Source organism: Coturnix japonica, chromosome 5 (genome assembly GCF_001577835.2).
Source record: "Coturnix japonica isolate 7356 chromosome 5, Coturnix japonica 2.1, whole genome shotgun sequence".
Classification (NCBI taxonomy): Eukaryota; Metazoa; Chordata; class Aves; order Galliformes; family Phasianidae; genus Coturnix; species Coturnix japonica.
This window is the reverse complement of record NC_029520.1, coordinates 8,892,732-8,915,548: the sequence shown is the minus strand read 5'-3', so window position 1 is coordinate 8,915,548 and position 22,817 is coordinate 8,892,732. Positions and strand designations below refer to the sequence as shown.

Here is a 22,817-nt window from a genome sequence, read left to right as displayed (position 1 = left end):
GGTTGGCAGTCAATGGGACTGAAGTGAGGCAGTTCATCTCCCCCGTGCCATGCTGCAGTCTGACAGAACAAGCCATGTTTTGCTTTTAGTAGAACTACCTGGCAGCAAAAGGAAAAGCAACGCTGCAAAGGGCTGCTGCTGTTCATCCTACACAGCGCTAATGACAGCACAAATCATTGAGCAAAACCCTGAAGGGCAGGAAATGTGGTCATGTTTATCTCAGAGACTTAGGCCAAATTGCTGTGCCTGTTTCCTGCTCGCTTTCAAACTGGCACGGTGCTTTCCTTCTGCATAAGGCTGCACAAGCCAAAGTACCTATGAAGGATCTTTTTTTGAGTGGTGCTCTTTGGTAACTCAGAAGATGGATTCTGTAATGGGTTCAAGAGAAGGAGTGCCACAGCTCCAATCAGGCTATCAAAGCTCCTCCTACTCAGCGCTCTGCTCTTGACATTAAAAGTAAGTCCTCCCATAGTACACCTGCCTTGAGAGAAGGGAAATGTGGTTGTTAAGCACACGCAAAACAAAAACATACAGCAGGAAGGACTAACCAGTTTGGACTCCAGAGTGAAACATGAACGACTGTCACACATGGGACATTATTCCAAACAAACAGAAAATATATGTTCTTATTGTTTACTGAGGCCAACGTAGAGCAGGGACTGCCAGGACTTTCACCAGGCAACTGAGACCAGTGATTCTCCCCCATTACAGGACTCTACCAAGTAATTAGGCTATTATTTAACAAGCATTGAGTAGCTGATTGAAGTTTCAGAACAAGATGTTTTTGCAGAAATATGGCATACGGACAAAAAGATGTCCATAACAGGAACATGAGGGCATCAGGACACTACAGAGCAAGGATGTAACATCAGGATACTTACACAGAGGAGCTCAAAGGCTGCCAGCTGCTCCCACTCACAACCCAAGCTCTCAGCAAGGATATCTGACTTGAAATACCAGCATCTTTGAGCAGCTATAGAGAGCCAGAGCAAAGACCCACACATGCAGGACACCTCTCTTTGACAGGGACCTGCCATCAGATGCCTCCAGTAAACTCTAAGTGATGCTGCCTCAAGTATTCCCAAGCTCCCTTAGTCATGAAAGCCTGGGGCTATGCTAGGAAATCAGACCCCAGTTTATGTTAAGGACTACCAGGCACTCGCTTTAAGTGAACTCAGTCACCTCTCATGCCCAAGCAGTCCTGCTCAGCCTGTCACTCATTTTGCCCATGGCCAGACTTACTGAGACCAAAGTCGCTCAGTGCTGAGACATATTTGAAGCAGTTCCTTTCCTCTTCACCTCAGCCTGTAACAGCTCAAAAGAGCCACGCTATGCCCTCCTCATCTCAAGCAATCACCGTTTGATAGCAGTAATAGTCAAGCAGGACGGAGAAGGACGTCTGTCTGAGAGAGTCTCCAGGTACACCCAGACAGCATCTATAGCACCAAAGATCCCTTAGGAGCCTAAGCAACAGCCTCACCCATGGCAATAGAAATGTGTTTTGACAAAAGGACTTGTTTCAAAACTGGTTCAAGAAAATGGCTGCCCCGGTCACCAGCTCTGGTGTGTGATGGCATTTAGTGACCTCCTGTTCAAGCAGACACCGCTTGAGCTCTTATAGCAAGAAAGGCAGATAGGGAGATGCAGGAAGGGCGCTTTAAGGGATGCTGTGGGCTAGCCTAAACTTCTAGCGCTAAGTAATTGTCAGAATACAGCAGGATACTGCAACAGGTTGAGCATCGATGTCCTCGAGAAGAACCAGACTCTACTTTGCTGTTAAACGTGCGGCAATTTGCATTCTTTGTAAGCAAAGCCTACCGGGAGAGGGACACACAGCACAGCAACAACCTCAGCAGCACCGATACAGCTCCCCACGTGCAGGCAACGGGACACCGCCTGGACTCATAGTCGGCCCCGCCGTCCCCATCCTCTGCCTCGAGCAGCCCTACAAGTTTAACTAAGGGCAGGACACGAAAACACCTTTCGAACTGGAAAAGCCTGCGGGAAGTTCTGCAAAGCCACAGTCGGCCCTCGGAGACCACGGCCACCACACACACGCCGCCTCCCCCCTCTCCCCTCCCCGTCCCACACGCCGCTTCCCCCTCACACCCCGTCCTTCCGTCCGTCCGTCCGCCATTTCGGGGCTCCCCGCCTCACCCTCAGCGGCAGCGCCGCACCGCCGTGCTCCGCTCCGCCTCGAGCCCCGACCTGCCGAGAGCAGAGAGAGGGAGGGAAAGGAGCACGGCAGGAAGCGGGGAGGGACGGGATGAGGGCGGCACGGCACAGCCCCGGGACGCCCAGCGGGCGGTGCCTCGGCAGCGAGCCCTCAAGTACGGCCCGCCCGGCGGCTGGCGTGGGCTGTGGGTGCCCCTTCGGCTTTGAGAAATATCATAAAATAAACCACTTTTACAGCAAAACAAAGCACCCCGAATTGTGTCCACTTGCAGTGCCAGCGGCGCGGCCCTGGAGCAGCGAGCTCTGGCTCCCGCCGCCTTTACCTCAGCCGCCGTTCCCATCGCCGCAGGCACCGCATTGCGAACAACGCGAGCTCTTCTTTTCCCGAGCCTTTCCCTTTTTAGAGGCGTCCTGCACATCGAGATCAAGCCCTGACTGGCGCATTGCCTCATGCTTCCATTACCTCATTGCAACTTCAGTCCAAAAACCGCAGTTACCGGCCCTGCTGGGGTCTGTAGGAAGGGAGAACCCACCTACTCCCCTCAGTGGGCTTACAGCTTTTTAGGGTGAGAGCTGAGCAGAGAGTAAGGGAAAAGGCCAGATGAGGGCCTACGGGGTGTTGGCCTCCACTGGCTTAACTAGGGACCCATGTACCCAGTCACTAAATAGAACCATTTCTGTTGGAAAAGTCCTCCAAGATGACTGAGTCCATCTCCCAGCCCATCCCCACCATACGCACTGACCTCATCCCTAGGTGCCACATCCATCCTTTCCTTGTACACCTCCAGGGATGGTGACTGCACCACCTCCCTGGGCAGCCTGTGTCACTGCATCACCACTTCCTCTAAGAAATCTTTCCTAATATCCAACCTGAACCTCCCCTGGCACAACCTGAGGCCATTCCCTGTCATCCTATCACTGTTACCCAGGGGAAGTGACCAACCCCCACCACACCAGGACCTCTTGCTCAGAACTGCGCAAATGCAACCTCTGTAAACATTTAATTAGCTATCTCTTTACCTCAAAAAAACAACTAATTTTATCTAGCCAGTTCTACTGTGGCCTGTTCACTTCAAAAGAAGCAAGCAGCTAATCTTCTGTTCGCAGAATCAGGCTGTATTAAACTGCATGGCTTGAGATGTCTAAAGTGTGCCTTGGGGGCCCAAGGAGTCTGGAGCCAGATTATTGTAGCTGCACCAAGTGAAATTTCAGCATGGCTCATTAACAGGCAGATAAGTAATGAGCAGACTGACAGCAGCTCAACGAGCTACCAAAGTGCTGAACTGCAGTACTGTGGATCTACTGGAGCCAAGAGATTTTCAAATAAAGTATTCAATATACATCTATATCCAGACATGAAGCGTTTGTTTTACATACGGACTAAGTAATTAAGTAGCAAAAAGAGAGAAAAAATATGAACAGTAGAGGGTAATAGAATAGAAAATAATCCAGGAGAGACCCAAAGGGACTGATTAAATGTGTGTGGATGGATCTCTTGGAGTTTAAGCTGCTGGAATAAAGTGGCTCTAGGGCAACTGGCGAGCCACTATGCAGTTGTGAAATTCCTATGTGCAGCACCTGAGGAACAAGCTTGCCTGGAAAGAGCAAAGGCACCCCATAAAGCCACAGCCAAAAGCTGGGTGCAGATGCTTTGTATCACTGATTGATGATGAGCCTTTGCAAGAAGGGTCCTGCATTGCCCAGTTTCTTTCCAGGCACTGTGTCAACCCCACTGAGCCTCCAGCCACAAGAAGGCGGTGCTTGAGATGGGTGGAAGATGCTGTCATGTCCCCAACGTGTTAAAGTAGAAGCAGTAGTGTTAATACAGCAGAGATTCAGGATCCTCATCTAACCTCTTATAGGGGCTTTTTCGCAATACCACTGATCATTCCCAGAGCTCTCCTGCCTGTGTCTCACCTGTCATAGTCACAGGTACAAACACACATCCAAGGCCTTTGCACTTCCTTCATTCGTCCCGTGGGAAAGCTTTAAACTTAGCACCACAGCTTAATGCTCTCTCTTCATCCCTATTTTGGCCTGCCAAAGAGGTGCTGTCAGGCTAATCCTGTTATGTTTATCCTTTGCATATTAACATGAAAGAGATGAGTGAAATGCAAGGCAAAGGAGGGTCCCCTTGTCTGCGTGCAAGAGCTTTGTGGGACTGTGGGGGCTTGTCAGAGCAGCTGGTTTTTTTTTCTTCTTTGCTCCTTGCCCGATTGTATACACAGCTGCACTGCTGCATGTGCCAGGATAGGCTTCCAGGCTGTAAGAAATATACTCTCTTTATAGATTACATGCAAAAAGTCACCTGTCCACTAAGAGACTGCAGCCAATGCAGTGCAGCAATAAACCCTCAGGCAGTCTGTTTTTCATCCATTACATCCATTTTCATCCAAGGGCTCTTCTGCTTCTGTTGGTTGTGAGTATCTGGGTCTTCCAATAGGAAATGTAAATACTGTCCAGAAAACCACTAAAACACCATCACACCATCCAGTATAAAACACACCCTAGTGCTGACTGCTGTCCAAGTGCGTAACCTCTGTGCCACTTTTTCATAGGCAAAACAAAAGTTCACCCTGTTCCTGCTAAAAAAAGTCATAGCGCGCTACTTCTGGTGCTGCTTGTTTACAGCAAGGGAAATGAGTAATAATTTCTGCGGCCAGAGCTATGGATAGACAGTTCTGTAAGGCAGTGACGTATGGAAATAAATATAGAGCATGAGGACTAAGAGCTATGGAACTCCTTACTGGTGAACAGGATGCATGAGCGTTATTAAATATGTCTAGTTCTTTAAGCATAGATACAAGGAGACAGTGTGCTGTGTTTGAAGGCTCTGGGGAAGCATCTCCTTAGTTCCCTCTGCTCTGCCTTCCCTGATCATCCAGATCCTGGCTGCTTTAAAGAGAAAAGAGATGACAGCAGATGAATTGCTCCTGTGCTTCTCTGGAAACAAGTGTTTCTTGTCCACTCCTTGCTTGTTACTTAGAAGTCTCCTATATGTACCAACACCAGGAACAGACTTCTCAGCCCTTCCTGAGCACTACATGCTGCAGCAGGCAACTCAATCAAGCGAGGCTGAATCTCTTGCAACTCCTGAAAAGAAATTCAACACAACCGTTTGCACGACAGTATTTCTTTATTGCCTGCACACTCCTTGCCCGCTAAGAAAACATCCTCAAGACTGTACATTAAGGACAACCAACCAAAAACAAACAAAACTAAACACGTGGTAGTTCCTCCTGTAGCAGAATGACAGTGCGGAGGAAGGTAATTACCACATACTGTATGGTACCTGTGTGCCAGGTGTGTTTTACTTCTTTATCTTTCATGTGTTTTTTTTACACAGTGTGGGAGTGGCGCATTCAAACCATGTTAGCAGATAAGATACCACGCTTGTCTTCTGCTGCAGCTTCCAAACTCCTGCCCAGCTGTTGCAGGTAAATTTTGGTGTTATCCATGTGCCCAGACTTCAGATGTCAATTCTTATTGCCAGCCCTTGTTAACCCACCACTGGAGCACGATGCAAATGAATCGTTGACAGCAGCTCCTCCGAGTCAGCTAGTGAGCTGTACTGATGTAGCAGGTAACAGTGTCTGTGCTTCTTCATGGTTGCATTGGTTAGAATGCACAAAATCCACACCTGCATTTGGGCAATCATCTGGTACAGGGCAGTCTAAAGGTTTGTGTTTTCCAAGAACAGAGATTTCACTTCCCAAGCATCCTTGCAAACACAGGCAGTTTCACTGGCAGCACTGCTGATGTTACCCTAAGCTCAAAACCAACAGCCCTAGTTTCTTCAGGGACCTCTTATAACGTACTATTTCCTGGTCAGTTAGTGCAGTTAAATCCACCAGCTGTACAACAGCAAGAATCACAGTCAGCAGTAAGTACTGAGCAGACACTTAATGCTTTTGGCTATTCCTTTAAATCAGGAACCTGGCTCTTCCACAGAGAAGCTTCCCCTTCCTTACCAGAAGTAAATGGCACTGGGAGGAACCATGGAAAGTCTGTGTAATGCAGCAAGTGATTCAGAACACTTTTCCTGCATGGAATATTCCCAGAGAAATTTGTGCAGTAAACAGCTATTTGGAACCAGAGTAATCGCCTTATCCCATGAGAGGAAAGAGTGGATAAATACAGGCCTATGCATTTATGTACCCATTGCAGCTGAGGCAGCCGCCTCATGCTTCCAGCCCAAGTACATTTCAAAGCATTGCTGTCAGGCCAGCAGGGTGGGATCTGTGCATATTTCAGTACTGCGGATACATCCACTCCTAACTGCTGAAGACCTTTCAGGAAAGAATAAAAGAATGGGAGGAAACAGGCAGCATTCAGCCTTAAAACAGGCTACACATGGCCCCAGCAGATACAGCACAGCTCCCACAACACGTTATGGAACAGCAATACATGCCAGCACAACAGTTGCCTGAGAGTCCCAAGGCAACTGCTCTGTGTTCTGTGAACAGTACGAGGAGAGTAGCTAAGTTCATTAGGGTAACAGTGAAGAAGGCCAGTGGGATGAATGGTTTTAGCAGTTCATGCTATATCCACATATGGAATCAGTTATCCACAATGTTGGCAAGTCAAACCAGATTTCCCACCAAGTACAGAGCCTGATCCAGATCTTACAAGTACAGGCAAAGGTTTCCCTATCTACCTCAGCAGGCTGTCAGCTGGACTGTGCTGTTAAAGAACAAAGATGCTGCTGCCAAATTCCCCCAAGAGATCAGAGGCCTCCAATGACCAGGGCTGGACATGCAGGTAGGGAAGGGAACAGTAGAGATCGTATGCACGTTCTGCCCTGATTCAGAGCCTTGAAATTCCCAGATGGGGAAAAGTTGCAGCTTCCCTAAACCTCTGCAGATCAGATACCAGCAGATTCAACTTGCTCAGAAGGAATCCCAGCTTCATGAAATGGTGCCCACACTTGGCTCTTGCCGACATACCGATGCTCCTTATGTGCAGCACCCTTTCCTCCTGACATCTTCCAGCTGCAGGGCGTTCTCCCTCTGCCTGTCCTCTTGTGCTGTCAGCAACCTGGAACAGGCAGCACAGATCAAGAACAAAATCAAACTACTCAGCTCTTCCTGCAGTGGCATCTGACTGTGCCCTTTGCTCTCCCATCAGCCATCAGGCTGTTTAGGATTGTAAAAAGTGCCCAGGCTGCCTCTGGCAGCTGAACAAGATAAACCACACACAGAAAATGAGTGTGAATTTCCAAAGAAACAGGAAGGAACTGAACATGGACAAGAGGGAGCAGCGTGGTGTACTCAGAACACCAGACTGAACACGAGTGGCCTGAGACTTGTTTCCAAGCTCCAGCACTGATGGTAGAACCTCAAGCTGCTCTCTTCACTTCTCTGAGCAATGCCTGGCAGCAGCACGGTAATAAAATGAGCTGAAAGCACGTGCTATGGGAGACAAGATTTATCTACTTAAATCATCACAGTTAATAAACACCGAAGTCCTGCTGTGAGCTTAACAGAGGTGATACAGCAGGAGGGAGAGGGATAAAAGAAAACAAAAAGGATATTTTTCTTACAAGATTTCAAAGAGTAAAAAAAGAACAAACACAAGTTCTTTTTGAAAAACTAAAAATCTTAATGCAAGCTTCCTTCAGCTTTATAAGGTGTTTTATCCTTCCTTGTCCTCAGCAATAAACATATTACTTCCAAAACATTGCGTTCTGTATGGATGAACCGCTCCTTAGAGATGCATGTAGATTGCAAATAGAAAATGCCAGCTTAAAATTTGGGATAGCACACCAAGTTTTGTGATGTAATATTCAAGTTAAACTCTTGATCTTTCAGCAGCCAGCTCTGCCAGAGGAAGACTTGCATGTGATGACATCCAGCCTATGCTTGGTACTCTCCAGCCACAGAAGACAGGGCTGTGGAGTCAGTGTGGAAGAACCTATTGCTCCAGGTCTATTTACTGACACAGCATAAAGTCAGCGTCTGACAGCATTTCTTCTTGTCCATTCCCTAGGAGCCCACCAGTGAACTGCAGCTGGGGAAATACCCCAGAGTGACTGTTCTCATCACTAACCTGGCCATGTGCAGCATGGGCTCCATGATGTTATAGCCAGTCATAGCGCTGCACTCATAGAAGACAGCCTTGTATTCCTGCCAAAGAACACAGCAGAGTCAGCTGCCAGCTCTCCCCCAGCATTCATCCACACCCCCGGGCACTGACCCACCTTGACAATAGAAACTCTAATGACAGCACATGTGGCCAGCAACGTAGCTGCTACTGCTGTACCCACCTTACCAGAACATGAGATGCATTTTCAGCAACTGAAGGCCCAGATAGAACGTCAGGAAGGTAACAAGTGGGAGGTGTTTAGGAAGAAACACCATCCTTTTGGGATAAGTGGACTGTCTTACTTTCATCCTGCTAAGTCCAAAGGATGGGTAAAACTTCTGAAACCCTCCCCACAGGGTCCTCGGAGATGAGAGGATAAAGGTAGCAGCAGGCACACAAATAGAGGCAGCAAGGGAGGAAAGCAGGGCAGGTACCAGAGGAACATTGGTACATGTTTGTATCAGAGTGAGGGCTGAGAGGGAAAGCACCATACTGGGAAATGGCTTCAAGAAGGGCTCTCCACCAGTCCAGCTCACAGCTGGAAGGAGGCTGTAGAGCAAGTGGAGCAGGAGAGCACAGAGACACACCTTGGCCAGCCTTTCCCCCTCCACTTTGGGTACACTCCGGGTCTCTCTCCCTGAGGTATCCATTTTATTTCCAAGCAGAAAAACCACAGCTCCATCCTCAATGCCCTCCTGCAAAAGAAACACAGCAAAACACCCCAGAGCCTCCACTGAGGGACAGACATTTCTTGGAGCAGGTCCTGCTCCAGATCATACAAAACAAGAGCACAGCCATTGACTTCAGTGGCAGCAGGATTAGGGTCCCTGAAGGAGCTGCCACAATATGCTTTTTAAGCTCATTTAAGGGCCGTTCCTCAAGCAGCCCCAGGGATTTGTGCAGGGAAGCTTAAACCATGGGAATCTATTTCAGTAGGTTGCTGTGTACAGCTGGGATGCTAGGAGAGGAAAGGCATGGAAGAAGTTCTTCTCTGGAAAATAAGAAGGCAAAAGAAAACTCCAACAGCTTAATGGGGCAAACTACATTTAAGACTAGGCAGGACTTCGGTTAAAACCTTTTTGTTTTCTATTTGATACTATTCATCTGATGAGCTATCCTGAACTCAACCATCACTTCCCTGAAAGGCACTGTAAGTGGTTAAGCAGCTTTCATTGCTGCCATAGGGTCTCTATACTACCACCTGTTATTCCTAGGCAACTCCTGGAGCCCATTATCTAAGCTGAAACTCCCCCTATGTTCCACTAGGGCATCATCATAGTAAGACTGCAGAATAAGGCTTAAGTTATCTCCATATTTGACTGTTCTGGAGGACTTAAAATACCTGAACAGCGGAGGTTTCGAAGCAAGAAAAAAATCTAAGATGAAAGAAAGAAAAGATGAGAAATGATTAAAGTTACACATTTTGGGTGCTTTGTTTTCCTGTGTGCTCAGTTTAACCCTCCAGAAAGGAGTCTGATTTCCAGAGTCTAGTTTTGACACATCTTAACCTTTGATCTTATGAAGTCTAGAGAAACAGATAAGCTTTTTTTTCCTTGCCCAGCAGGCCTGTGAAATTTACAGCACTAGAAACCTCCAACCTATGCTTATCCTTTCAATTTAGGATGTGTTTTCTGACATACAACACGATCTCAAAGCAAAACCACTCTTGACACTTTTTCCCTGCAACTCTGAGCCAGCTGTACACAACGTTATTTAAATTATAGGTGTGACAGCAGATGTTTGGTGATGTTACCGGCACATACCAGCTACTCACACATACCACTGTTTGGCAGGTTCCACTGCTTTCTGCCATCCCTCCTCATTTAATGGGCTGCCACCATACCGTCAACAAGCCCCTGGTTCCATACACGTTACCACAGGCAGTACATCCATAACATCTGCTTTGTGCATCCATCTCCCCAGGGACCTCCTGAGGCCTCTGGGAGCATTGATCCCAGTCAGACCATCAGAGCAAGATCAGAGCAAGGCATAGGCAGCTCTGCCAGCAATAGAAAGCCCAAGCCCCGCTCTCACCTGGACGCTGCTCATCCAGTTCCGTACTGCCATGAAGGAGCACTCAGCTGTAATGTCGTACATCACCAGAATCCCATCCGCCTTCCGGAAATACTGCTTGGTGATACTCCGGAACCTGAGCACCAGCAAAACCAAAGGCACTCTCAGAACCATGACGGTGTAATGACACAAAACAGAACACGATCATCTGGCTTCTAGTGCTCCCTGCAGCCCCTGTGCATGAGATGCATCGCTTGGAGCTGGTGTACAGACTGGTAACAATCCAGTTAAATCCTTGGGTTTTTCAGAGCCCATCTGTGCAGCATGCCAGGCAGCCATGAGGAAAGAGTGTTTCCAGACACACAGCGCTAAGAAAGCAGGACCTTTCTAAGTCAGAAGGAAAGAAGCACTGAATAGCCTGCTTAGGTGAGGTAGAAAAAGGTAATTGCCTGTAAAAAAAGGAAATGGATGGGAAAGGAAAAAAAAAAGAACTTTTTTCTACTGTCTGGAAGAATCTGCAGATTAAGCTGTAGCACATAACAAACTAAGAGCATCATGTTTGCCCCGGTGCTGCTAAAACTGCAGTTAAGATCTCAGCATCAATACAGTCCACTCCCAATTTTAAATCTATAAAGCAATTCTGTCATACATAAATTCAGATGTTAGAAACAATTCCCAGGTGAAACTCCCACCAGACATCTACACTGCCCTGTGGGCTCCCGCTAGAACCACAGACTTGTATTTTGAGAGTAAATCCCAATTTAAAACACACAAATAACCACTTAAGACCTCTAAGCAGTTTGTCATAAGGCCATGTTGTCATATTGCCTGAAAACTGATGGAAATAAACGCAGCATCAGTACCAAGATCCCACCAGACAGCTGTGAATTTCCACACTGAGCAGGCTAACAAGCACTCTTATTAAGAGCCAAGGAAACCTGCAGCTAGTAGTGACCCTGCTGAACTCCTCAGCTGATTGCCTGAAGCCTGTACTGTCTCACTACACCCAGAGCATGCCATTCTGGCAGCTTACTCCAACTGAGAAAGCACAGACTGTGTCTTTGGCAGTCAATACACACCTCTGGAAATACAGGACATGCTAAATGCTCCAGAAAAGAATGTCAAATACAGCATGAACCAGACTTGGGGGAATCACTAAGGAGTTGTCCCTGCACTAAAAATTCCTCTGTTATAGGATATGCACTTGTACACATCCAGTTAGAAGTAAATCATCTATCTCTAGAAGTAATAAAAGTTTTGGTTTCTTCCTACTCAGTATCAGCAATGAGCCAAGTTCTTTCTTCCAAGTACACACCTGAGACCTGCTAATACTTCAGAGGCATACTTTCTTTCTGCAGAAACATATTTGTGAGTTTGGCCTCTGATGCAACCTGGTCTCAAAGAAGCATCTCATTTAGAGTCATGAAAACTTCCTGATGGGCTACAGCACTAAAAAAAAAAAAAAAACAAACCCACAACAGTAGTTTTTTGAAACAGAAATCCCAATCTCTTCAGCATGAACCTGGAGTTTGGAAGGGTTTGCCATGCAACACAGAACCCTACTGTGTGCATTTCTCAGAAGCCTGCATGATCCAGCTGACTGAGGCAGGCAGTGTCCCTGCTCTCTTGGCACAACTCAGGATTGTAATATTTCCATGACTTCAGCTGCCTCCTCAAGGCTTGGTCCCATACCATATTTAGCATTAAACACCCTATACTTATTTTTGCCGGGCTCTGTGGTTAACGACCTCCTTGAATATGCCTCTGAACCTAAGTTTCAAAGTACATTCTAATTAAAGCATAAATCACATGTGGTTGTGGTGGGCCATCATTTCTAGTAGTACTGCAGATGAATGGTAAGTGTGTCCTCTACTACTCTGATCTTCTCCAACAGTGCTGATGGCATCATCTTGTGATGGCCCATGTTTTTAGAAGTACAGGATTTCAATGAGGAGCCATGACCAAAAACTACATCGTCTCTCTGCCAAGAATTATCACTTCCACATGTCTATCAGCAGAGATACACTCAGATGCACGCACTCCTTTCCCCATCCTTCTCTTTTTTACACTGAGCCTTGTAGGAGGAAATCCTCACATAATTGTTTACCTTTCCTGTCCAGCTGTATCCCACAGCTGTAAAGCAACTTGAGTGTTGTCCACCATCAGACTCTTCACCTGGTAATCAATACCTGTCAGGGAGGTAACAAGAACAAGATCAACACTAGTGCAGGGAAACTGCCAGATTGACTCAAAGCTGGAAGAGACACCACCTTAAAAAGAACTGCAGGGATTAGAAGGGACATCAAGAGATCATCCCATCTGTTTGTCTCCCACCCCCCATCAGATATTTATAGACATTTATCAGATCCCCCATCAGTCTTCCTCAGGCTGAACAGACCCAGGTTACTCAGCCTTTCCTCGTAAGGGAGATGCTCCAGGCCCTTTATCATCTTTGTGATCCTCCACTGGACTCCTTCTAGGAGATTCCTGTCTTTTTTGAACTAGGGAGCCCAGTACTGGACACAGTGCCCCAAATGCAGTCTCACCAGGGTCAAGCCCAATTTCTTACCGATAGTTGCATTGAGATCAGCCAAGAACCTGTCATAGCAGAAGCGATGGATGAAGGAACTCTTACCAACACCCGAGTTCCCCACAAACACAACTTTGAAGATACGATCGGGGGAGCAACTGGCAGGTTCCAGCACCTGGAGCTACAATGGAAGAAAGAGATGGAGTTTATAAAAGCCCAGCCATAGACCGTGGTTTGATTTGAGTATTAAATCACAACCCCCCCCCCCCCCCCGAAGTGTACTACAAATCTATGGAGCTGTAGTTACATAGGAAAAGCCCCCACCAGCAGGTGCCTGAGGCTGTGCACTACATAATCAGACTCACCCTGGTTTCAGTGCCAACTGGCTGCCCTCTAGGAGACAGCAGAGCATCATCCAACCCATCTGCATCACTCTTCAAAGCCACCTTCAGCCTCTCAGCATCTGCTCCCACTGACCACCTCTCTTGGCCTATGTTCTTCTCTCCAAAGTTCGTGTTGCCTCCTTCTCCTGTCTTCAGCCACATCCCATTGCCTGACAAGTATTTGCAGTTCTTCCTGTTGGGTTCTTCCATTGCCGTATCCATTGGGAAGGTGACGGGAAGGTCCGCAGAGGCCAGTTGTCTGTATTGAAGCCCACAGGCACCACAGTGGTGTTTGGAAGCGGGGGAAGAGAAGGGGGAGGTTGCAAATTACCAAACACCCAGCACAATTCAATCAGTGCATACGCAGCACCTGCAGGAATGTTACCTCATGCATTTGCTCACTGTGATTAAGGCATCAGCAACACCCCTCTGGGAGAAAAGAGCTCCCTGGAGCTACGCTGTGCTCATGTGCTGACACGCATTACCTTCGTTTAAACAGAAATTTCCCACCTTTGGGATTTTTTCAAGGATTCTTTGCAATCTGCTTTTCCCAGTACTGAAAAACGAGGCAAAGGATACAAAGGTGGCAACAGGAAAAAATAACAGATTTAAAAATACAATGCTAAAATAGATAACAAAGGTTTGTAGGTTAGTCGGAAAGGTTTTGGCTGCAGGAAGGTGAGGGCTGCCTGATCACCCTTCGGGGGCTGCATGCAACAGGCGTGCACCTTACTGCCCTCTGCTGACTGTATCGCCTGCCACAGGTGTACAAACTGCAGCGAGTACATTAGGGTGCTTGAGTACATCAGGGTGCTTGAGCTAACCTTACAAACAAGGCTCCTGCCAGTTCAGCAGCGGTACGTGGTAAGTGGAGGACCAGACCTCAAAAGACAGCTAGAATAGCAAATTCAAACTATTGCAATCATTGCCAAGGAGCAAGGAATTGTCTTCAGTCTGCCTTGGCTTTGCGTGCTAAAAAGAACTAGAAGAGAGTGAGCAGACTCACAACTTAAAGGTTTTATCCATCAGAGACCTCCAATACTTCTGCTGGCTGACAGGTCCCATTTGGAAGGAGAGACCGAAGGCTTACAGCAGTCAGTCTGCACAGAGGCAGCACATCCCACCCCTCTGCAATATTTTCCCCCTTGCTACTAGTGCAGGAATCAAGGCAACAGCTCCTTGGTGGCTACACCTCACACCAAGGCTGCGAGATTCACCTGCCACCAAGCCTTCATTTTTTTCCTGTTAGATGGTGCCCACATCCCTGGCCATCCTCCCTGCCTCTGTCCCACATGCCAGGCCAGAGCTGAGCACAGCTGAGGCAAGCATGCATACATGGCTGCTGAAAACACTGCACTGTCTGCACATAGTGGCAAAGAAAAGCATAAGCCACACAGATAAGGTTGTCTGTCCTGGCTGGCCAGAAGGCCTGGTGTGTCAGGCGAGCATTTGCAGAGGTATGGAGGCAGATGGGCAGGATGGAGCCACCTGGAGCTGGGCCTTCTCCTTGGGGCTTTCAGCTGCTGGAGAGAACACCAGCCTTGTGCAAGTCCTGCCCTCTCCCATGCCCCAGGGACACAAGCTCTGGCACAAGGCACCAACAGACAGGGTTTCTGCCTGAGGAGGAACAGCACACCTGGGAGATGATCCAAGCATTTTAACCGCTTGCCTACTGTCCCAACAAACACTCCTAGATGAGGGCCAGCACCACAGGAAAGCTCACCCACAGCAGTGTCCTCAGTTTCATGCTGAGCCCACACCACCTCATGGCAACAGTCGAGCTTCATCTCCCCCCATGTTCCCACAGACAGACATAGCACTGAGGCATGGAACCAGACAAGGGACACAGTTTGACTGACAGAGTGTTCCTGCAGGCACAGAATGACACCACGGACACAACACAGATGCCCATCTAACCGTTTGACCGGCTTGTCGTCCAGCAGGTAACTGCTTAGCACTGACCCCTTCTTCAAGAGGGGCTTTTTGCTCTGAGGTGCCTGGAAGTTGAAAAGAGAAAGGTTGAAGAATGTCATTACAGCCCAGGAACCTGGCCAGCCCCAGTTCAACTTGCAATGGAGACACAGGGCTGGAGCCCCACAGGCAAGGTTCAAACAGAGTTAAGCACAGGATTTGCTCTTCTCATTTCAGCTCATTGAGCCGATGCAAGAAAGCACCACTAACGCTGCTTTCCCCATTGCAACAAAGCAATTCAACAATGCTGGTGACCCAAACTGTAGACTTCCTCTGCCAGCCAGAGCTTTTATTTCTGTGGCTTGTTTGCTACAGTGATACACAGCTGATTGTCTTTCCCCACCATCTTTTTATTATGATGATGTTGGGTGAGCAGAGTGAATCTCTCCCCTTCTGGTACTCACCCCATTGCTGCACATATACCAAAGGGAAGAAAGGGGACTGTTCTGCAACGGGCAATGTACAGGCTCTGCTTTATACACACATCCTCCCACACACCTTCCTCCTACTTACCTTCCTACAGCCAGCCCTCTCCAGCTTCCCAGAGAAGGATAAAGAGCAGCAACTCCCTCACGACACTGTTCCTCTAGATTCAGCAGCTTTGCTGTTCTCAGCACCAAATACAACAATTTGCTGAGACCACACAAAAAAGCCTGAGGCAGAGGGGCAGCTGACCCACCAGCTCTCCTAAATCCATGCCAAAGCCTAGTCCCCTCCCTCCCATACAAGGTGGTTAATTGCTCATGCCCCAAAAAAACAAAACACAAAGAGTCTGGTCAACATCAGCATCAGGCTACGTATAGACCAATGGTTCTCCAGCAGAGATGGGAGAAGAAGCTTTCAGGGTTTGTGCTGAGACCAGCAGGTTCCCTCATAAAGCACTTTAGACCCACAGAAACAAGGAAATCATGTTACAGCCCACTGGATCTTCAGCAGAGTCACCACCTTCGAGCCACCTACGGAACAAGGGGACTCCCAGGCAATCTGCTACTGCACCACCTACTGAAAGAGGAAGCAGCCTGCAGGGTACATACCTGGGAATAAAGGAGAAACAACGGGGGGTATTTTGCCATCAGTTCTGCCACACTTTATTGGCCTGCCAGGTTTATGGAACGTTTGACTTTTCATAGCAATGGTACAGAGACGGACATAACATTGCAGCTGTACAACACATGATGACAAGGATTCCACAGCAAGAACAGCATGTATGCAAGCATTTTGAATGGGATAGAAAACACAAGCATCTTCTGGTTTATTGGTGGAATACAAATGTATGTTTAGTGTAATCAACGTTCCCAAACACTCTTCACAATGAGCAGACGTGAAATTTGCTCATCCAGGGCAAGACCTCTATCAAACTGCAGCACATGAGGATAACTCCATAGCTCAACAGGTGCAAAATGGAACATCCAAAAGCAGTTTGCATGCAGGCAGAAATAGCCACACGTTGCTATGTATGACCGAGCCACCAGGGCAAAGGTGTGCCCCATGCCATGAGGCCAGGTCTGCCCACCTAGGCAGAAGCTCTTATGAAGAGCAAGGCATTGAGCTGGGCACTGACAAGGAGCAGCAGTCAGCTTGCTGCCAGCCATGTGCAGCCCAACTCCTCCTTCCAACCATTTCAATCTTTGCTATGAAAGAATCACTGTTTGTCACAACCTCATTTCACAGAAATAACACAACCCTTCCCAACATTAACAGAGGATACTAAGGCCTTAAGTTTCCTTTTAGCTTGTGAAAGAAAAGGAGAAAGTGGCTCCTCTATACTACGGCTTTCTCCAAGGCCCTCTCCTAAGTCCACCTGCAGCAGACACGTTTCAGAGCAGCCACGAGTGAGTTCTAACAGGGAAAAGGAGAAGAGAGAAGAAGCAGACAAACTTTGCACACAGAAGCACACACCTGAAACATGGTCTCCATGGGACACCCACCCACCCAAAGGAACCCAAATGCTGAGACACTGCACACAGAAGGAGGAGAATGCACTTGCCTTGGAAGCTCTGAAAGGCCAAAAATGGTACTGACTGTCCTGGACATTCCCCCAAGTCCTTATTGTACAGGGGCCCACTGCTTTCCCCTAGCCCTGTGATCCATGCCTCACTGTTGCACTCTCCTTGCAGTAATGGGGAGCTTCCCCCAAGGAATCTCTGAAAACATCTTCTACAAGCTCAAAGGGTCAGAAAAACTCTCAGACTCTCCCATGTCCTGCCACCCCGACTCAGCTGGCAGCACATCTGGAAATTGATCTTCCTCACCAGCCAGCTGCCAGGACTCGTGCAGCTTCACTCCCTGCCTTGCAGGTGCCCAATACTGGCTAAAGAGCACAAGTCCAGCACATACTCTAGGCAGCACCCACTGCAGCCCTGCACACAGCTGCATTACAGTCCCAAACTAACATGCCTTGGGTTACAGCCAGGCAGCTGGCAAGAGCAACCAGCAGAGTTTGTCTCTGGCACAGGCAGAGGGGTGCCACGAAGTCTGTTTTAAGCACTACACCGGGCCTTGTGAGGTCACGTCATTGTCCCCCGTGGATGTGAGAGGCCCCCAAGTGGTGACAGCAACAGCAGCAGATGAAAGGAGGGTGGTTGGGAATTAGGATTTTCTTTCTTAGACTAACCGGCTTCTTGGCTTCAAAAGTATCACGCTCGTCTCGAAGCTTCTTGTTCATCTCTCTGCTCCAAAGAAAGACACGGGAGAGAGAAAACGAAGCCCTCATTGAAAATGGGATAAAGACCAACATTTGAAAGCTAAACAGAAAGGCAGCTAGGGGCACAAATGAAGATATTCTGAAATGCTGGCTATGTTTGGATTTCCACATATCCCAGTTCAGTTAACAGGCAGCAGGGAAGACCAAATTCCTCCCCAGAGGAATTACTCAGTAAAATAGCACAGTCTGCACCCTGCTGGAGCTGACCAAATTGCACAACTCTATCTGGGCTTAGAAAAATAAACAGTGTGTGAATGCTGCTTGAATACACTCCCATAGCACTGAGACCTCAGCACTGCCTATGAAGCAGGGAATGAGCTTCACTAAAAAGGCCAACTCTCCACTTCTATCCTGAAACTGACCATTGACCATGCCAGCCATTCAAATGGCCTCCAGCAAGAAGCAGGATCTGATCCAACTCTGTCCCTTGTGTGCTCAAGGGCCTGACATCTGCCCCAGTCCATTTCTTACCTGAGGAGCTCCAGCTGTCGAAGGAGGCTTTGTTTCTCTTTTTGCATGTTTTTGGAGACTCTGAACACATCCCTAAGTGAAGAGTTAAAAAAAAAATAAAAATAAATGGGAGACAAAATGCAAAGATCCCTTTCTCAGGAACACCTGCAATATTCACAAAGCTGAAGGTCTGCCCTATGCCAGCAGGACTCAGAGGAAGGAGCATTGCCATGGGAGCTGGGATGCCCAAGTTTTACCCCAGCTCTCCTGCTCTCCTCTGGCACGAGGGCAGACAATCCACTTTCCACTTTCACACATCAGTTTCCCCAGCTGTTAGAGATGGGAAGGATGCTCACTATCATCTGGAACCAAAACATCCCCATGTTGCAGCAATGTGTTACTCAATAAAGCTCACGAACAGGAACACAAATGGTTAGCATAGAATTTGTGGGAACTTTACAGAGGCAGTGATGAACTGGAAATTAGGAGGTGGAGAATTCTCTAGGCTGAGGACATCTGTAATTTTTACAGTAATTTTAGAGCCAGCTATCAACAAACATACTCATTTCCCACTACAGGCAGGTGAGAGGTAGCAGTAACACTGCCTGTTTATACCAACACCACCACTGCAATGTTACTTCTCTTCCTCAAGAGGAGACAGGCAGTTGTCTGATAAAACCACAGCTGCTAATTAGAGAATCTTATTCTTTAACTACTTGCACACCTTTCCTTCTCTGCCTGGGTTCTTGCTCTGACAGCCCACACAGCTGCTTCCCTTTCCATTCCCACCTGTCCTTTTGCTCTTGCTCATTCTGGGCCTCTTTCTGCAGTTTCTGCAGTTGTCCCTTGACAGCTTCTAGCTCCCATTTGCTTTTCTCCAGCTCCTCCAGCAGGTTTTCATTCAGGTGCCGGAGTCTTTCATTCTGCACACGGGTCTCCAACTGCTCTGAGTTCAGAGACTGTAGCTGACGTTCCAGCTGCAAAGGGAGACAAGGAATTAAATAGTCCTTTAAATACCATGTGTGACAACTTAAACACACAGAGGGAATGCTAGGTAAGGGCACAGGGACAAGAGATCCCACCAAGGGGCAGTGGGTATAAAAGCCATGTAAGCTTTAAGTACAGCTTTTCTGCTCTTTCAGCTAGACTCTCAAAGGGAAAGTAAAAGAAACTGTGTCACAAGGTGAAGGGCTTTTCTCTTTCCTGCCCTGTTCTCTGCAAACATGCATGTACCAAAGTCATGAACAGAGCTCACCTTTCCCACATTCCTTGAAACACCAGCCCTACATGTCTTCCCACTACGATTACAAGCACACATCATGCTCAGCTTTGACTAAGGGTTCCAGCCCTTTGGGCATCGTGGAATATTTTAGCACAACCACATACACTGAGCAGTCAAGCTCAGTATAAGTAACACCAACCCACAGCTTCTGGGTCTTTCAATAAGCCAGAAGATGGGATTTAAATAAAGCATGTGCCCCTCTCTGAGAATTCTCAGAATCACAAAGAACTCTGGTTTTAAGTTGTTTGTACACTGAAATGAAACAGCAGGGAAGTGCAGTCACAATACTGGACTTCCACCACAAGAGGGACCTGGTTGACCGTGTAACTCAGTACGAGCTTCGGAGATACAGACATCAAAAATGCTCAGCTGAATGAGTGTCTGGGAAGTCTCATACACTGCCCTGACCCACTGTAAGAAGAGATGCTAATTATGAAGAGCATGCCTAGATAGCCACTATGGTCTACACCCAAAGCATCAATAGTTCTTGGATTAGAGATGATAGAATCTACATCCCTGACTTTTTCTCCTTTCAATATGCGTATGAGTCTGCTGTCTATTAGTCTGTCCAATCTGTTTTTGAAGTGCTGATTCACAACCTCCTGTGGCAAAATTTCTAGCTCACTAATCCACACAAGTACAATCTTTGAGATTAATCTTCTACTTGCCCTATTGAGCATCCATCATCCGTGTTGTTGCAGGACTGAGGAATAACAGTTACACGTGGACCTTATCCACAACCGTCCTGAGTCTGTAAAGCTCTGTTATAATTTCCCCTCAGTCTCCTCCACTCCAAAATTAGGGTTAAGCTTTCCTAGTTTCTCTTCCTAAAGCAAATGTTCCACTTCCTCAGTTATTTCAGCAGTCTGTACCTTTATTTCTCACACTGGAGTTAGAGGAGACCATAACTGTGCAAACCAACTGAGAAAATGGCACACCACAGCTCTGAGTAACAGGAAAATGATACCCTCTATCTTACTCTCGTTACCATTCCTCATGGCATCTGAAGTTTTATTGGCTTTTCCAGCTGCTGCACAATGAGCTGTTGAGTTCATAGCACTTCTGTTTCATCCTCACCACAGCTAACTGTCCAGCTTGGATATCTGCAGTCATCAGAACCTTCCACGTACCTCCCATGACTTGTTTCTGCAGCAGTTGCATTTCAGTTCTCCAGAGAAGAAAGGAAAGACATCCAAAATGAACCACCATGTACAAATGTACATGCTGGGGACAGACGAGCCAATGGAAAATTTCTGCTTTGATCTTTTCATTGATTGATTAATCAATTTGTCATTAGGTACTGAAATGCAACTACGAGCAATACAGCTCAAAGCTCCAGGGAACTGTTCCCTCTGGGTTACTTTAGAGCAGCCAGAAAAAAACCAAAACTATTTGGTTCTTGTATATCTATACACAGCTTTCCTACATGCCGCAAAAGGCTCCAAACTCACAACTTCCAAATCTTTACCTCATTTTCTTTGCCAAATTAAGTTATTGTACAAGAGAAAGCAAAGCAGATGAGAAAATGAGGGCCAGAATGTTCACAGGAGGATATTGCCATTGCAGACAAAGTAACCCACTTCAACACCTTCAGAGATGGGCAAAATTAGGCTGACTAATACTGTCAGCAGATGAAAACCACCCCCAGCCAGAAAAGTCTACTGTCTTTATAGAAAGACAGTAGAAGAGGGTGCACTTCAGAAAGGCTTTGTGCTCTGTTACCTTCTTTTGCCGATAGAGGATTTTCTCCAGCTCTTGCTCTTTGCTGCGCAGTTCCTTTTGGAGCAGGTTACTCCTGTTGTGTCTCAGCGCTTCCTGCAAAGATTAAGACACACGGCTATGCACACAACACTCAGCACAGTTAAGAGCTGTTCCTTAACCAGATGAGCCACCCTCCCTGCTTCAGACCACGGAAGATTTGACTTGGGCCAAGAGAGATGAGGTACCTGGCAGATTAGCCTCTCCCTTTCTGCTTTGATCTGTTGCTCCATTTCTTCATAAAGGCACCTGACTTCCCGATCATGGTCCGTCTCCTTTCTACAAAAGGAAAGGTGCATACGTATCACAAGAGAGAAGGAGAATGCAGAAAGAAAACAGGAGAGAAGGGTGCAAAGAGAGTCCTACTAAGAGCTGTGTGGCATTGCCAAAAAGTTACTCCAGTTGTTTTTTTTCCCACAATATCAAATGTTATGGGCGTGTGCTGCTGCAAAACAATCCTCTGGCAATCAGGTCAAGATAAACAGTCATTTCATTACAGCAAGAAAAATCTCACTGTCCTGTAACCAGCCTCCACTGGCATTCAAGGCAGAATATAACACATGCAATTTCATCCGAATATCAGCTGTTTCCAGACAGTAAATAATGATGATGTTCTCCTTACCGCTTCAATGCCTGCTCCATAGACTCCTTTTCATGATTCACCTCCCTGATGTACGATGAAACACGCAACAGAAACTCCTCAAAATTGGCTAAGAGCTCCGGACGCTCCTTTCGTAGCCGGACCCAAAGGTCCCGAACCTCACTAGGACTGGAGGAAGCATACAGGAGAGAAAGAAAGCACAAAAGTTTGTGTCACCTTCTGGATTGTTACTCCAGTTCCAGCATGCACTCAGGGGAGGGCAGACTGCCCTTGTCCTGTCACCCCCTCCATTACACCATACAGCAAAGAGGTTAAAATAAACTGCGAGGTTAAAATAGAGGAGGTCATCTGAAAGACAAAAAGAGTAATCTAAGAAGCAAATCTAGAATGATAATTTTCAAAGTATTCAGTAAAAAGGCATTTGGTGTCTAAACTAAGATTGGAAGAGATGAACGTCCAGGAAACTCTCCCAGCCCAGAGATTTCAGCACACATCACACAGATGTGACCCCCACACAGTCACTGCACTAGTGGATGCTACTGCCATTCCCTGGGTGTTCAGCTAGCAAGTTTGGAAACTAAGTCACAAACTGAAGGAGCAATTTTTCCCATGCTGTTACATTATGGATAATATAACAGTGAAGATCAGATTCAGTAGCAAAACAGCAAAGATCAGATTCCTCCTCCACTTCTTATTAGCTTCTGTTTTCTGTTAATTCTTTGTAACAGCTGCCTCGGCACAAAGGCATGACAGCAGCCTCTGAACTCATTGTATAAAACTGCCAAAACGAGGATAAGACTTAACAAACTTAAAGACCGGATGCTTCACAAATTGCTGTAAATAGCAGAGGCCTCTTAGCCAAAACA

The 22,817-nt window shown here is 47.2% G+C and overlaps 2 protein-coding genes across 8 annotated transcripts in view; both read right to left on the bottom strand.

The window, feature by feature from the left end:
• CD151 (CD151 molecule (Raph blood group)) overlaps positions 1-2,270 on the bottom strand; it is a 28,662-nt gene extending 26,392 nt beyond the window's left edge. The window contains exon 1 of one of the 2 annotated variants that reach the window (XM_015863787.2): positions 2,158-2,270. The gene's annotated coding sequence lies outside the window, so the exon portion shown is untranslated. Of the gene's footprint in view, positions 1-2,109; positions 2,127-2,157 lie in introns of those variants that run through there. The other variant, XM_015863788.2, reaches the window with a different exon arrangement.
• Positions 2,271-5,292: 3,022 nt separating this feature from the next.
• Positions 5,293-22,817, bottom strand: part of CRACR2B (calcium release activated channel regulator 2B) — a 35,065-nt gene continuing 17,540 nt past the window's right edge. For all 6 annotated transcript variants that reach the window (XM_015863781.2, XM_015863782.2, XM_015863784.2 and 3 more), the window contains 14 exons: positions 21,973-22,119; positions 21,539-21,629; positions 21,315-21,407; positions 19,100-19,287; positions 18,332-18,403; positions 17,771-17,825; positions 15,103-15,182; positions 13,168-13,444; positions 12,842-12,983; positions 12,380-12,461; positions 10,294-10,408; positions 8,847-8,954; positions 8,224-8,300; positions 5,293-7,212 (listed from right to left, as the gene is read on the bottom strand). In XM_015863781.2, the coding sequence (XP_015719267.1) occupies positions 7,131-7,212; positions 8,224-8,300; positions 8,847-8,954; positions 10,294-10,408; positions 12,380-12,461; positions 12,842-12,983; positions 13,168-13,444; positions 15,103-15,182; positions 17,771-17,825; positions 18,332-18,403; positions 19,100-19,287; positions 21,315-21,407; positions 21,539-21,629; positions 21,973-22,119 (1,609 nt within the window). In that variant the 3' untranslated portion in view covers positions 5,293-7,130. The remainder of the gene's footprint in view (positions 7,213-8,223; positions 8,301-8,846; positions 8,955-10,293; positions 10,409-12,379; positions 12,462-12,841; positions 12,984-13,167; positions 13,445-15,102; positions 15,183-17,770; positions 17,826-18,331; positions 18,404-19,099; positions 19,288-21,314; positions 21,408-21,538; positions 21,630-21,972; positions 22,120-22,817) is intronic.